This window comes from Dermacentor andersoni, chromosome 3 (genome assembly GCF_023375885.2).
Source record: "Dermacentor andersoni chromosome 3, qqDerAnde1_hic_scaffold, whole genome shotgun sequence".
Classification (NCBI taxonomy): Eukaryota; Metazoa; Arthropoda; class Arachnida; order Ixodida; family Ixodidae; genus Dermacentor; species Dermacentor andersoni.
In genome coordinates this window covers 137,803,344-137,815,555 of record NC_092816.1, presented here as the reverse complement: position 1 = coordinate 137,815,555, position 12,212 = coordinate 137,803,344, and the positions used below count along the sequence as shown (strand labels likewise).

Below are 12,212 nucleotides of genomic sequence, written 5' to 3'. Positions count from 1 at the left end.
AGAAGAAACTAGGAATTGGCAAGAATCAGATGTATGCGTTAAGAGACAAAGCCAGCAATATCATTACTAATATGGATGAGATAGTTCAAGTGGCTGAGAAGTTCTATGGAGATTTATACAGTACCAGTGTCACCCACAACGATAATGGAAGAGAGAATAGTCTAGAGGAATTCGGAATCCCACAGGTAACGCCGGAAGAAGTAAAGAAAGCCTTGGGAGCTATGCAAAGGGGGAAGGCAGCTGGGGAGGATAAGGTAACGGCAGATTTGTTGAAGGATGGTGGGCAGATTGTTCTAGAAAAACTGGCCACCCTGTATACGCAATGCCTCATGACTTCGAGCGTACCAGTATCTAGGAAAAACGCTAACATAATCCTAATCCATAAGAAAGGGGACGCCAAAGACTTGAAAAATTATAGACCGATCAGCTTACTGTCCATTGCCTACGAACTATTTACTAAGGTAATGGCAAATAGAATCGGGAACACCTTAGACTTCCGTCAACCAAAGGACCAGGCAGGATTCCATAAAGGCTACTCAACAATAGACCATATTCACACTATCAATCAGGTGATAGAAAAATATGCGGAATATAACCAACCTTTATATATAGCTTTCATTGATTATGAGAAGGCGTTTGATTCAGTCGAAACCTCAGCAGTCATGGAGGCATTGCGGAATCAGGGTGTAGACGAGCCGTATGTAAAAATACTGAAAGATATCTATAGCGGCTCCACAGCCACCGTAGTCCTCCATAAAGAAAGCAACAAAATCCCAATAAAGAAAGGCGTCAGGCAGGGAGATACGATCTCTCCAATGCTATTCACAGTGTGTTTACAGGAGGTATTCATAGACCTGGATTGGGAAGAATTGGGGATAAAAGTTGATGGAGAATACCTTAGTAACTTGCGATTCGCTGATGATATTGCCTTGCTTAGTAACTCAGGGGACCAATTGCAATGCGTGCTCACTGACCTGGAGCGGCAAAGCAGAAGGGTGGGTCTAAAAATTAATCTGCAGAAAACTAAAGTAATGTTTAACAGTCTCGGAAGAGAACAGCAGTTTACGATAGGTAGCGAGGCACTGGAAGTGGTAAGGGAATACATCTACTTAGGGCAGGTAGTGACCGCGGATCCGGATCATGAGACTGAAATAATCAGAAGAATAAGAATGGGCTGGGGTGCGTTTGGCAGGCATTCTCAGATCATGAACAGCAGGTTGCCATTATCCCTCAAGAGAAGTATATAATAGCTGCGCCTTACCTGTACTCGCCTACGGGGCAGAAGCCTGGAGGCTTACGAAAAGGGTTCTACTTATATTGAGGACGACGCAACGAGCTATGGAAAGAAAAATGATGGGTGTAACGTTAAGGGATAAAAAAGGAGCAAGTTGGGTGAGGGAACAAACGCGAGTTAATGACATCTTAGTTGAAATCAAGAAAAATAAATGGGCATGGGCAGGACAAGTAATGAGGAGGGAAGATAACCGATGGTCATTAAGGGTTACGGACTGGATTCCAAGGGAAGGGAAGTGTAGCAGGGTGCGGCAGAAAGTTAGGTGGGCGGATGAGATTAAGAAGTTTGCAGGGACGACATGGCCACAATTAGTACATGACCGGGGTTGTTGAAGTATGGGAGAGGCCTTTGCCCTGCAGTGGGCGTAACCAGGCTGATGATGATGATTATGACATACAATATTTTCTTTTATTTCACACATGATCACAAACCTATGTGCATGACATTAGTTTTTGCCACAAGAACGTAGTGTCATTTGATATACTCGTATATGCATTAAATTGTCTCTGGCTTTCTCAGGCTGTTTGACCACTGTTTATCACTTCAAATTTCCACCTTCCACGAATGTATCATACTTGGTGCAAATTTTCTTATGTGAGAGGGGTATTAGGGTATTCCTGCATTTTCACGCCTGCATGCATGCACACACACACACTCGAAGAGGAAGGGTAGGAGCTAGAACTTCCTCTTAAAGAGCAACACTTGCATTGAAAGAGGTATGCACATGCGTTTTCAGGCTTTCAGGCTACTGTTTAAAATGTTGCCCCTTTGTTGTAGCCCCAAAATGTGCAGCAATGGTGTAGGCGGCGTCATGTCATACAAGTAACAACTGCTACTGATATACTCACACCTTCTGCAGGCACCAACGACAAGGCTGGTGGTCCTCACTACTTGCTCAGGTTCAGCTCGGCGCAGACCATCAAAGAGACCAAGGTTCCACTGACTGACATCAAGTATCCGTACATGACCAGCTCTTAACGTTTACCCCCTTTGGTAAAGCACATCATCACGTCTAGACAAGTCATCTACAGGCACCTTTGTCCGGTTGCCTGTTGTTTTTATGGAAAGCTTTTATACACTCAAAACCAGGCTTGGTATTTCAAACTGTTTGTTATAGCTTGCGCACCAAATGTTATGTCATGGTCTGTTCAAGTGTGTTGGTTTTGGACATATATTTGCTGTGTTGCGAGTCGCACAATAGAAATGGTTCCTCCCACTTTCTAAGTCGCACTTGCAGCTAAAGAAGGCCTTACAAGCGCCTTCCAGATATTGCTGCTCTTCAAAGTAGCAAAAAAATGTTTATTCTGACATTCATGTATTGCCAGCATCATATCTGCAGGACAACAGAGATGCAGAGGAAAACAACAGTGCTAGTGGCAGCAACTTGTGACACTGCATTTATCCATGATGCCTTAGGAACACACTCATGTCGCGAATCCCATCTTGTGAAGGAAATAAAAAAATACCTTCATGAAAACGATGTCACTGCAAAACCTTAAGGCCAACTCATGAGCTGGTTGTTTGAAGTAAAAATTCATTGTTGTTGAGGTGCTCTTGCACAATTCTTGTCTATATCTCTGGTTCCGTGTTGCTAACATGTTAATACTTACATGGCAATGTAAGGCTAAAATTCTGAAAAACACTGACTGTGCGTAAGCCAAGCACGTTTTTTCACTATGACTCCTTGTTCTATCTATCATAGTTGTTCTTGTGTCAGTTGAAACATTAGCCAACTTTCCAGCTTGTGTGAATCTCTTTGCATGCAGAAAAAGCTTAATTTCTCAAGAAACTCTTTAGAAATCTCCAGCTACTGTGTATGTTAAGAAGGCTAGCAGATAATGAGGCAACTCTCTTCCAGTTTCTATTTAGTATTTTACAAAGTACATGCCATGGCCCTTTGCATCACTGCCAGTACTTCGAGAAGAGAGTTTAAAAAAGGAGCAAGGATCGATGCTGGCACCAAGCAAACTCTTCATGGGCTTACTTAAATGTAGTGCATGTTCTTGAGGTTTACAACAGGGTATACTGTTATAGGGAACACCCAACCAATAACCAGTAATAATAGCTAATACAACTGGGACATTCATTCGCATTTACTAGGAAGAAGTAGTTGATGCAATCAATTATACCTACATCTATACAGTCTAATCTCGATAATTCGAACTTGAAGGGGCCCGGAAACTTGTTCAAATTATAAGAAGTTCTAATTAAGAGAAGCTAATTGAATGGAGGGCCTACTTGCAGTGGCGCATGTGCACTGAGCTAACACATGAGTGGGAAGTTCCAGGAGATTTATTCACATGTATTTACAAATTACAGTCAGTTATTAGGCGTATCGGTGCTTGTACTGCGATGGGAGACGGCGAGTGCACGCGTGCATAGAGGGAACCGTACTGACAATTGCCCCGTCAAACTTTTGGCATGCTTCACTGCGTAACACTTCAGCATTGGGGTGAAGCTGACCTTCGAAAACCGGCATTATGCAACGCTTTATGCTTTCTGCACACCGAAGACTGCTGCCAGTGGCATGGTAATTAAAATGGTGGTGGTGATGGCTTCGATTAATGCGATTTCAGGCCTGCGGTCATGGCAAAAAGTCAGGAAAATCGACCTTCTCATACATTGACTCTATGGAGTAAATGGCGGTGCTGCAAAGGCGTTTGAATTATCGAACATGTCCAAAAGATTGGGGGTCCGGAAAATCGGTCGTGGACTGTACAGGAGACCTGCCACTAACAGAAGAAATCGGTGATATGTGCTTGCGCATGCCTGTGCACATATTTTTACCATGTTTTTTTATTTTTTTCATTGCGCGCTGCGTTCAGGGGTTTCTCCTAAGCTCTTGCTCTATGGCGGGTTCAGAGGAATGCTGGTCAAAGGTGCCGCTGCGTGACTTGGTGCGCTGCTGAGAGCATTGTCAGAGCGCAGTATGTTCGAATTAACCGTCGCAAATGCTTGTGCATTCAAATTACCGGTTGTTTTCACCTATTGGAATACACATAATTTTGACGGGGCCACAGCACCAGTTCGAATAAACTGAAAGTTGGAATTAAATGGTGTTAGAATTAACGAGATTTGACTGTATATAAAAATGAGTTCTGTACTCTGTAGGTCGTTGTGCAATATATCAGCGATAATCAGTGGCACTGCATGCAGGTAACTGTACGTTCCCTTTAACAGTAGCCCGCTTTGTACTTTCGGTATAGGAGCCTTCATTGTATACCTTGGAGTTACTCAAAGATACAAGAAGGATTCATAACTGAGTCTTGTCGGTCCATTGAAATGACTCATGAAATCTGGCGAGATTTATAATGATATTGGCATGGTGCTGAAATTCCATTTTCAACTTTTTCTTTTCTTGATGTTTATACATTGTTGAACCAAAGAGCTTTCTTCCAAGCCGCTGTTATGTGGAGTACATCTTGGATCAGCATGAATGTGTCGCTGGACATTGAAAAAAAAATGTACAAAGCAGTTGCAAGCTATTCTTGGCCAAAAGTGACAGTTTATTGCAATATATGAGTGCCTTTGGTGTGGTTGAAGATAAGTTTCAGTAGTATTCTGGGCACTCTGCATTTTTAGGTGAACGGAAATGCTACTATACGAATCTTTAATTTGAGGCTGCTTCTTGTAGACTACAGCTAGAAGCAATGTTACGTCTGTGCGACTTCCTGAAATGTAATGTAGAGTTGCATAGCAAATCGCTTGAGAACTTTTTTTTCCAGCTTTCATGTTTTAGCATACTGTCCTCTCAAATATTTAAAGTAGGCAGCAAACAGGCAATTTGCGAGTTTACTTGTGGTCGGTATATCGCAGTAACAATTGCAGCACAACTAGGTACACTTCTTAGCATTGTCTGATGCGTATCGCGAGTGAGATGCTATCCTCAATTTTTCTCAACGAAATACGTTTGACCGCAAGTTTACTTTGCCTACAGAAATTCGCACTCGAAACAACAGTCTTATGCAAACTGTATTTTTGCAGAGTATTTAACTTAACAGCATTTTTTGACAAGATAGAACACTGTTTATAGATAACAATTACTGCTGTTATTCTTGTATGTCCTGCTGGCTGCTTGACATTGCTCGTTATGATACTCTGCTTCTTGCAACTGATTTTTGTCAGTCTGAAATATACAAACCTATATATAGTATGCTAAACCTCATGCTAACTCATATATGTTCGGTGGTTCAATGCTTTTATTAGCCTACATGACATCGTTTATTAAGCATTGTATTCTGCGTTTTCTTGTCCTTAGTTATTCAACTCTTACACGTGCAACCAGGCAGTGAAGAGTTCTCAGAATTTTGTGCACATGCTCTGTTTGAAAAGCAGTAACTGTCGGTGGCGAGAGACTAATTTCAACTCCTGTACATTGTCACAATGAAGTGTGTGATCTAGTTCAGCATAGTATAATACTACATAGTATTCAAAAACAAGTGCATTGTGGAAAAGAAAAACTGCACGAGGTTTGTTTTGTAAGGCAATGCTTGCTATAAATTTGAATCGTGTACACTGAACATTGTGGCGTTGTGTTTCGATTCTTTCTGCACATGGGACACCGTTTCTAAAATCTCACAGCTGTAGCTTCCTTGCCTGCCAGTAGAGAAAGCAGAATTCGCATGCCTTGCCTAGTGGACGTTCTGCCAAGGCAACCAGTTCACTTCAGATGCGAAAGATTTGTTTAGCGAATGATTTATTTATACAACTACACACTGCCGGAGTGATGACAAAGCCTGGAATGAGCTTTTGGCACGAGGCATTCTTTGCCTCGTACACCTTGTGCTGACTGCATTCCTATCTCCCCTCATTTGAGCCTCTTCAATTAAAAAGAATTATGTGTCCAAAAGTGGGATTAGAACTAGTCTTCCGGCATAACAGATGATCTACCCATTAGGGCACAGATGGAGCATTGGCACAAGGTAAGAGCAACCTTGTTATTGTCCATCCCTTATGCAAGCTAGTGTGCTGAGATGATTTGTGCATGGGCCGCATCGCAACAATTTTCTTGTAAAAGTGTGCACACACCCTAGCAGGTCGTCTATATCCACAGTACTTGAAACTAGGCTTTTTATGTGGTCCAGTGTTTTGTTGCAGTTGGCCTTGAAGCCCTTTGTGTAACCACTTTTATCTGAAGAGTTCTTGGCCAATTCTCCGAAGACCACAAACTCGGCTGCCCATGATCGACTACTGCGCTAAACAACTACACTGTGATGTACCCATTCACATGAACTAGCAACCACTACCATACAACCTATTGTAATGCTCACTTAAGTGATGGAACTCAACATTTTTCTTCACTTCTCAGTTCAAATTAGTTGGGTTCCAACCAAGAAATGTAGAGGCATGTGAATAATTTTTGAGACCGAGTTGAACACAAATCGAATGGTACCAAAAGCGGGTCATATTAGATATCAAATCTTTTTTGAACAATGAGCAGCCATTTTCACAATTATGAAATGATGTTCAAGTCCTAGTATTCTAAACGTTGGCAAGTTTCTGTAATTGCAGTCCACATTATGAACCGATTGTTACAAAACCACTAGAGCATTAGGAACAAATAAGCAGTTTGTTTGCTTGCACAGGGCTCTTCAGAGAGACAAACAACTTTTATTACCGTATTTACACAATTGTAAATCGGCCAACTTATTTTAAATTTGAAAATCTGAAGTGGGGGCAGGGAGGTCGACTTACAATCGAAACCAAAACATGGCACCACCAGAAAGAGCGAGACCAACGAGATTTCAGGGAAACTACAACGTAGTTACAATTTATTGCTTGCTCTATGGCCCTACCTGTAGCTTTACACTATCCCGTGCATTCGTTCGCTTTTCAGAAGGGTTTTTAAACATTTTTGAGAGTTTTACGGTGCACACAACACTATGGGGGGGGACGTCGGTAGTTGATGGAAGTGCCGCTGTTCCATTCGCGGCGCCACCCTGAGAACGGCGGCGCTTGCAGGGAGTATCAATAGTTCATGGAAGAGCAGACACCGCTCACGTGTTTCTCTTTTCGTGTGGCTCTTAGTTTGACGCATTCGACTTGACTGCCGGCTACGTGCTGCTACCATGCTTCCTCAGTCGTCATGAGTGCTTCAGGTCCACTAAACATTGGCACTCGTTCACAGCAGCATTCAAGAGGGCTATCATCCTTTACGCCGAAGAAATAAATCAGTCCGAAGCGGGCCGCAAGTTCGATGTTTCTGAACAGGTGGTGCGAGAGTGGCAACTGCAGCGAAGCAAGATTTTCACCTGTGACGGCAAGTGAAGAATGTGCCACGGGCCGAAGTCTGGATGCTTTCCGGAGCTGTAGGCCAAGCTTGCAGCATACGTCACTGAAATCTATGATCGGTCCCTGCCAGTGAAGTGCGACATGGTCATGAAACAAGCCCAAATCTTCGCCTTTTAAGGACCTGCTCCAATGTGAGTACGAGTGGTTGGTGGCAGAAGACCGCAAACTTACGCCAACCAGACCTGTCAAAAGAGCCTCCCTGACGGCTGCGTGTGGTTGGGTGGATTTGGCGTGGGCTGCTGTTCTACAAGGTGTCGTGGTGCGGTTGTTTGCCAAATGGGGAATTTCGCTGGACAACATGCTGTGGGACCGTAGCAGCGATGACGATGGCAGCACTAGCGAAGTCGATGGCACAAGTGAAGACGAGTAGTCCAGTGACCATGTTAGCTCCTCATAAATTTTCGTTATCGAATGCGCCCTCGGGTATGCCGGTTTTTTTTTTCCCCTGTCACACGCGATATGGGGGGCCGACTTACATTCGTGTAAATACGATAAGTCCTTGATGGATTAAAGGCCGCCAGAGGGGTGGGAGACAGCCCCACTTGCTCCCTCCCTTAAACGGCGCCCAGTCCTTGTAGTCTAGCAGCGTCCACGGGAATCTGGATGACCCGGAGCTGATCCTATGGGTCGCTGCCGAGCAGTATAGCCTCCCCTTCTCAGCAGCGGTAATGGTGAGTGTAGGGCGGGTGCGCGTGACCTGTGGGCAGGTCCAGATAATGTGATGTAGGTCGGAAGGATGGTTACAGAGCGTGCAGAGTGGGGAGTAAATTTCGGGGTTAATGCAATGTGGTAGAACTTGGGGTTAGAAAAGGGGTTGGTTCCATTTTTAAGGTGAGCGTCATTCAGACCTCAAGTCAGGTCCTCGTGGCTGTGTCAGACAACCTGCATGAGTTGCTAGCGAGGGACCGCATTATCACTTACGCCGAGATCCTCCAATACTATCGCAAGGCATACTTGAAATACCCACCCCCTCATCGCTCACTCAACAAATCTCTTCAGGGAGTTGATGCCAACTGTATAGCCAGTAAGGCCTGGCTCTTTGGGCGACACGTGTTGCTCCACTACGCAAGTTCTTGTGTTTTGCTTCAATACTAGCCCGCAAGTATAAAAGTGATCATAGTTGTTTTCCATTCTTTTTACTCCGTGCAGTTGACAACTATTAGAAAAATATTTGTATTTACAAATGGTGACTATTTCAGTGCTCCCACTCTTGTGTCAAATACGCAAAATTATGAAACTTTTTAAAGTTTTTCCCCGCCATCCTTTTTCGCACGAAAGGCGAAGCATCTATTGTGATAGCAAATTAGTAGACAGCTATAAAAAGTAAGGATAGTAGTTTTATCGGCTGTATGAAATCGTAAACATTCGCTTACTAAATTAAGCACGGTGTCGTGCGCACGGGCAAACATAAACACATCTCACTCCATGAGCATGGATACTCGCTGTCAAAGCGCTGGCGTGAAAAAGAGCGACGGTAGCAGTGAGCGAATTGACCTTCATTCTGGGGCTTCTCTCCTCACCGCGAACTAAGCGGCGAGAACACATCGCACATGAAGCCGTGAGCCCTCGGCGCGCCTGGACTCTGTACTCATCGCAGACCGCTTTCAAGATTAGGCCCGCGCGGCCTCGCTCAGGCGTGGCCAAAGTAGAACGCCATAGGTTTAATTAGGATGCCTCGATGTGTACACAGATTCCCGAAGCGCCGTGTCGAGGCACCCTAGCTTTATATAAAACGGCGGTGTCTACCGGCTGAATAGAAATACGCGAGGAAATGCAGTGTTTTTCTTTATTGCATTAGCAATTATGTGGACACTGCAGAGGCATCTCTGCCACCGCCGCGATGTTCCGTATGAAGACCAAAAGGCGATAATATCGTCCCCGCGCGCCCTATGCTGTGCGTGCGAATGAAAGCGTGCAAGGGGGGAAAGCGGGGAGGAAACGCGCAGTCTTCCGTCGCCCGGAAGGTAGCGAAGGGAGGGGGAAGGAGGGGCGTCCTACTCCGGCGGCTGCTGCGCATGGCGGGGCCGCGTGGGCTCTATCTCGAAAGTGATCAGCGATGGGGACAGCGTATTGGCGGCGAGGAGTTATGGAGTCGCCACCTATCGGAAGCGCCTCGCTGGCGTAGTATGAGGGATCACGTGGCGAGCTCCTCATAGGTTTTGCTGTCAGCGTTCACTGAAAACACCACGCGCGAGCTCTCCCGGACATTTCTGTAAGTCTTTCGAAACGAGAGAAGTTTCCTACTGTCTAAATAATAATCTTGAGCAAACTGAAAGCACACAATCGTTTACAGACGCTATCTCTTTACCGAATACGTACAGTGAACGCCACTGTGCGCGGTCACTGCGATGGAGTCTCCCGAACCGGCTTCTTGCGTGAAAGGTAGGTAAACGCTGAGATCAAACTATGTGAAATATGTTCTTATAGTGTTTGTATAACTAAATGGAGTGTAATAGAACGAAGCCTCAATGCAGCGATCGCGTAGATTCGCAGCGACCAACTGCGCGTCTGCATGCTTGTCCGCGCACTGTTTCGCTTTCTCCGCGCGCGCGTTATCGCACCGTGCCATGAGCTTCAGGCCGCAGAATATGAGCATTTGACAGTATACAAGCAACCATTGTTGCGTGGGCGTTATCAGAGCTGTTCAAAAATAATTTCATTGTAGAGACTTCGATGCCTACGGGGACTGTGATGTGCCGTCGCGACGATTCAATCTTTTTTTTTCTTCTAAATTCTTTGACCTTTCAATATTATTTCTCGAGTTGCGTCGCACTGTATGTTTATCGGTGTTCTCAGCGTGCAATTTCCCGCTGCTCCTTTTTTGTAATGCAGTGCATTAATTCATAACACGAAACATGACCATATGCCATGGTTTTTTAAGATGAGCTTCTTACCGCTGCCTTTTCACTCCACTGAACTTGCCAGTATCTATAGCATCGACAAGTTCATAACCAAACCTTCATGACATTAGTCGGGCAGCGGACTCGGGCGAGCGTCTCAGTGCGCGTTTTCAGAACATCGCAGACCGGGCGCCGTAGCAGAAATCTTCCTCGCGTCTGTGCTTGCTGCATACCCGAGTTGTAGCCGATGACTGTTTGCCGGTTTTATGTTTCGTGAGTCAAGCTTCACGCAGCTTCTTGTCCTGCGGCTACGTGTGAATAAGGCTGACACCGGCCTCCGTTACGTGCGTCCGGCCCTGCGGCACCGAGCAGTAGCCTACCATGTTGCGCGCCTTCAAGGGCAGCCACTACCTATTGTAGTGCTTTCAAGCGTTGTAAAGGAGACACTCGAAGCGGGAAAATTTCGCCACTAAAGGAGGACCGCAGCGTACGAGCGAATTTAAACTCTTTTTCAGCTCGCTTCGGCGCGCCCGAAGCAGCCGACGCTGCCGCTATGTCCACGTGATCCCTCCTAGCACGTCACGCCGACGGTGGCGCCAGCTTTTCCAGTGGTGGAGCTCGAGGCCAATAGGCGTACCGAGGGCCGATAGCTTCGTGTGTGCTGAACTCCCGCTTCCCGCTTAATTCGCGTTGACCTTCGGGCTGTCTCGCTTTGCTTCGATTCGCTCGCCGCTAATGCCGCGCTTGCTCACGCCAGCGTTTTGACAGCAAGTTCCGCGGTCATCGAGCGAGATGTGTCCATATTTGCTTGTGCACACGCTACACCACGCTTATTTAGTTAGCGAATGTTTACAAGTTTATACTGCCGATAAATCTATCCTTACTTCGTATGCTAATTATACTAATAGCTGTCTACTAATTTGTTATCGCAATGGGTGCTTCGCCTTTCGGGCGAAACTGCTACTTTTTCTTTTCCGCGCTTTTCTTGCCTGGGACAATTATTCATACTCTCAGCAGACGAGCTCTAAGAGGACGGTTTGCGCCGATGCACTGAAGAAAGGTAAGCTTTGATTCCGTCACTCCTTAATTATCGTGTGTTGCTTGCATGCGCATGTTTGTAGCGTACGCGTGGCGCTGATGGGTAGCCTTCGCGTTATAATCGCTGTGAAACTTAAGATCCTGCTTAAAATTGTTATGTGTGTTTCGTCCAAACCCGAATGGTCGTACTACCGTAGGTGCTCGCGGAAACTAGCACCATCATCTATTAGCTCGCTTCACGGGTCGGTTGATGCGGGACATTCGATGTATTCGCCCCGTGGTTAGCTTGCGCAATGTTTGTATTTCTTTTAAGCCTATTGGGGGCGAGCTCCACCACTGGAAAAGTTGACGCCACCGTCGGCGTGACGTGGTATGAGGGATCACGTGGACACAGCGGCCGCGTCGGCTGCTTCGGCAGCGCCGAAGCGAGCTGAAAACGAAAGTTTAAAGTCGCACCTGCGCCGCGGTTCTGACTGAGTGGTGAGGCTTCACCGCCTTGGGTGTCTGCTTGACAACAATTGAAAGTACTATAATAGGTAGTGGCTGCCTTTGGAGGCGTGCAGCATGGTAGGCTACTGCTCGGTACAGCAGTGCCGGACGTACGCAACGGAGCCCGGTGTCAGCCTTATTCACACGTAACCGCAGAGCAAGGAGCTGCATGAAGCTTGGCTGGTGAAACTTAGAACCGGTAAGCAGCCATTGGCTACAACTCGGGTATGCAGCAAGCACATACGCGAGGAAGATGTCTG

At 45.8% G+C, this 12,212-nt stretch overlaps 1 protein-coding gene across 1 annotated transcript in view; it reads left to right on the top strand.

Annotated features, from left to right (window-relative positions):
• The window catches only part of P5CDh1 (delta-1-Pyrroline-5-carboxylate dehydrogenase 1), a 53,061-nt gene extending 47,247 nt beyond the window's left edge, over positions 1-5,814 (top strand). Inside the window, exon 14 of the mRNA XM_050173220.3 lies at positions 2,154-5,814. Coding sequence (XP_050029177.2) covers positions 2,154-2,272 — 119 coding nt within the window. The 3' untranslated portion in view covers positions 2,273-5,814. The remainder of the gene's footprint in view (positions 1-2,153) is intronic.
• Positions 5,815-12,212: the final 6,398 nt, after the last annotated feature.